Source organism: Dendroctonus ponderosae, unplaced genomic scaffold (assembly GCF_020466585.1).
Source record: "Dendroctonus ponderosae isolate FM_Combo_2020 unplaced genomic scaffold, Dpon_F_20191213v2 Dpon_F_20191213_1, whole genome shotgun sequence".
In the NCBI taxonomy this organism is placed as follows: Eukaryota; Metazoa; Arthropoda; class Insecta; order Coleoptera; family Curculionidae; genus Dendroctonus; species Dendroctonus ponderosae.
Window position 1 is genome coordinate 2,167,900 of NW_026017110.1, and position 3,931 is coordinate 2,171,830.

The following is a 3,931-nucleotide window of genomic DNA, read 5'->3' on the forward strand; positions in this document are numbered from 1 at the left end:
AAATCTTAGTAAAACAAACACTTATTTTGCTCAGAGAATCAAAAAATGCAATAATATATAGGGTATTTCATTTAGAAAAACACAACTTTGATACTTATAGGGCTTTTGGGACACTCTGTACATTGCAAAAATATTTTTAAAATGTGCACCCGATAGGCGTCTGTGGATTCATCAAATAATACTTTGCAAAAAACAAACCCTGTATAAGACTAAGAAGTATAATAAATAAATAACAGGGAGCAGATCAGAAAAGTGAGATTTTGGCCTCTCGCTCAAGGACCCGGACCGAATCCAAATAACTGTTCCGTTCCAGTTAACAGTGCGTTACAGTAATATCAAATATGGATTCAGTTACGGTTCCGGCCCCCCAAAAAAAAACCGTTCTGATCCGGTTTTGGGTCCTTATCGGTCTGCTATCGGTTCCCGTTCCAGTTAACAGCGCGTTCTGTTAATATCAAATATGGGTCCCGTTCCGGTTCCGGTTCCGGCCGTTCTGTTCCGGTTTTGGGTCGTTATCGGTTCCCGCTCGCGGTTTCTTTGTCACGTAAATAGCAACCGTCTACTTACCATGTCCAAAGCTCTTCGACAAGTCAAAAACAGTTCACTCGCTGTATTACAAGCCACTCTAGCCACTTGAGACCGCAAATTCTTGATGTGTTTGGCCAAAACGATGCAAATCTGATGGATCTGCTGCAGGACTGTATCGGGACTTTGTTTCAAAAGTTTGATCAGCCCTTGAAGCCCTTCGACTGTCGCCTCCCAATTGGGATCTTCCAGTTGAGTGAGCACATGCTGCAGAACGTCCTTGGGTTTATTGGGCGGCTTCGCTATTGAGCTCTCTGGAAGTCGAATTGAGATCGATGAGGATTTGCAGAATCGCCAAGCAAACCGATCGGTACCTGCAGCAGCTCTTGGTGAAGCCTTCAGGGTCTTGCTGTCGTTTCTGGATAACCGGCGCCTCTCCAGCTTGGATTTGCGCACCACAGCCGAGCTCTGTTGGCTTTTTGTTACTTCCTGATGCTGTCCAGCATCGACCATGGGAGGAAGTGGATCAGTTGCGTCCGGCTCTGGATTGTTGTTCAGAACGTTGTCCTCGTTTCTAGGGGGGGCCGAGTTTACGTTCTTCCTGAAAGCAGTGGTCACGTTAATTAAGCATTTGGTCTTTGGCGATAGCAAAGCGGTTACCTGATTGGCGCAATCTGGGGCAGGAAGTTCGGCAAGTCAATAACAGATTTGCTTTTCCTCCGAATTTCTATTTTGGCTGGAATTGACTGCAGGAGAAGCTGGTGTGAAGGCGGTCTTGACTGGGCCACTTCCTCGTTGTTGTTGAGCTGTATTGACTCCACTGAGGGGTAGTTGTCGTGAATAGGCTCCCCTAAGAAGTGATTGGTTGGCTGGGCCGAGCCTATTCTAGATCCAGGTCCCTATCAGGGAACAGTGTTGAAAACTCAGCACTCTTTTAGGCAAACTGCTACTCACTGGGCTCTGGCCCTCCTCATTCAGCACTGATTTATTGGACCGCGAATCGGCACGATTTTGCTCTATCGGCTCTTCTGCATCGGAACTGGGCCGCTCCTCCGTGTCCATTTTAATAAAAGCAGGAGGGTAGGTGTCGGGTGGGGAAGGGGTGTAATACCCCGAAGTTTCCGAACCAGAAGACAGTGGCGGCGGCAGCGAAAGATGGCTGATGGATTCATGATCTCCCACATGCGTTTGAGGTCTGGGCGATGGTTTCGAAGAACCCGGCGTATGTTGAGGACTGTTTGTTATTGACCTGGCAAAGACAAAACTGTGTAATTTACCTCGATTAATTGCGGAAAATGTTGGCATGATGATATGCGATTATACATGTACTCTGATTTGATTAGAGGCATGTCGACGGAAGATTAATGGCTCGAGTGTAAGGATAGCGCACGTTTTCCGTTCTAACTTAGGCATTATAAGCTAAAACGCTTTTTGCCATCGTTACATTGTGCTGGGTGCGGTTGCACTCAATTGCCTTTTGTTCTTTGCTTCCGGTGCAGTAAAGTAGGTCGAGGAAACGCGAAAAATGTTTAGTGGATTACTTATACTGAGCCCTGCTCAGTGCTAAAGTAAAAAATCTAGTTGATTTCAATGCATCTGCGGCATTTCTGATCATATTTTGGAGGAAAACTGGAAAATCCTGAAGGTTTTGGTCGAAAGAGTTTTTACTCAAAAAAATGTCTTCGAACTTTTTCGAGTAATATAGGAAATATTCATTCGAGTCGGTTGGTTTGTTTGGGAAAAAAAAGGAAAACTTTGTACAGGCTCTTAAGGGGGTTGAATCCTCAAAGCTCTGTTAAACCCCAAAATCCCCATCAAACGAACCCATTTTCACTCAGTAAACTTTGTGGTTTGCGAATTTGTTTCCCGGGATTACGTAACAGCATTGGCCTGATTAGTAAAAAACCAAATGGTAATTAAGTAAAATTCTCAGGAGTTTTAGAGTCAACAGTTCTCTATAAACGGTGAAAATTTCAAGTGACTTCTTAATGCAGCTTGGAAGTTATCGTTTCTAAAGGAGGGCGGGTCACTGTGTAAACGCATCAATTTTTGAGTGATTTTTCATGGTGAGTTCAACATTCAGTTGAATGGTAAAAATCAGGCTTTGGGGCGATTTCAGTGATATTTTCAGCATATTCARATGCAATCGTCTTCCGTCGATCGTGAAATTTTCAAGTTGCCACTTGCTTTGGTTTAGAAGTGGCAATTTTTTAAGGACAGCGGATTATTGAGAGATTTTTCGGCCACCATTGAGTTGGATGGTAATAATCAGGCTTTGGGGCGATTTTAGTGATATTTTCAGCACATTCAAATCCAATTGTCTTCTGGCGATGGTGAAAATTTCAAGTTGCTACTTGCTTCGGTTTGAAAGTAGTCATTTTTTAAGAACAGCGGATTATTGAGAGATTTTTCGGCCACCATTGAGTTGGATGGTAATAATCAGGCTTCTGGGCGATTTCAGTGTTGTTTTCAGCAGATTCAAATGCAAGAAGTGTCTTCTGTCGATGGTAACAATTTCAAGTTGCTACTTGCTTTGGTTTGAAAGTAGTCATTTTTTAAGAACAGCGGATTATTGAGAGATTTTTCGGCCACCATTGAGTTGGATGGTTATAATCAGGCTTTGGGGCGATTTCAGTGATATTTTCAGCACATTCAAATGCAATTGTCTTCCGTCGATGGTGAAAATTTCAAATTGCTACTTGCTTTGGTTTGGAAGTAGCAATTTTTTAAGAACAGCGGATTATTGAGAGATTTTTCGGCCACCATTGAATTGGATGGTAATAATCAGGCTTCGGGGAGATTTCAGTGATATTTTCAGCATATTCAAATGCAATTGTCTTCTGTCGATGGTGAAAATTTCAAGTTGCTACTTGCTTTGGTTTGGAAGTAGTCATTTTTTAAGAACAGCGGATTATTGAGAGATTTTTCGGCCACCATTGAGTTGGATGGTTATAATCAGGCTTCGGGGCGATTTCAGTGATATTTTCAGCACATTCAAATGCAATTGTCTTCTGTCGATGGTGAAAATTTCAGGTTTCTACTTGCTTTGGTTTGGAAGTAGTATTTTTTTAAGAACAGCCGATTATTGAGTGATTTTTCGGCCCCCATTGAGTTGGATGGTATTAATCAGTCTTCGGGGCGATTTCAGTGATATTTTCAACACATTCAAATGCAATTGTCTTCTGTCGATGGTGAAAATTTCAAGTTGCTACTTGCTTTGGTTTAGAAGTAGTAATTTTTTAAGAACAGCGGATTATTGTAACGGAAATGGCCTGGGGTACTCACGTTTTTAATGGGTGATCGAAATTCATTCAAATATGACACTGACAAGCGGGAAGTTTCGCACCTGTTCTGGAGATTTCTAGAACTATCTGGAATACCTGGAGAAAAGTATATAAGCGACGAC

The 3,931-nt window shown here is 42.5% G+C and overlaps 1 protein-coding gene across 1 annotated transcript in view; it reads right to left on the reverse strand.

Annotated features, from left to right (window-relative positions):
• The window catches only part of LOC109538479, a 24,617-nt gene that overhangs the window by 2,086 nt on the left and 18,600 nt on the right, over positions 1 to 3,931 (reverse strand). The window contains exons 14-17 of the mRNA XM_019905723.2: positions 1,480 to 1,774; positions 1,186 to 1,424; positions 900 to 1,126; positions 568 to 839 (exon numbers count right to left, since the gene is read on the reverse strand). Coding sequence (XP_019761282.2) covers positions 568 to 839; positions 900 to 1,126; positions 1,186 to 1,424; positions 1,480 to 1,774 — 1,033 coding nt within the window. The remainder of the gene's footprint in view (positions 1 to 567; positions 840 to 899; positions 1,127 to 1,185; positions 1,425 to 1,479; positions 1,775 to 3,931) is intronic.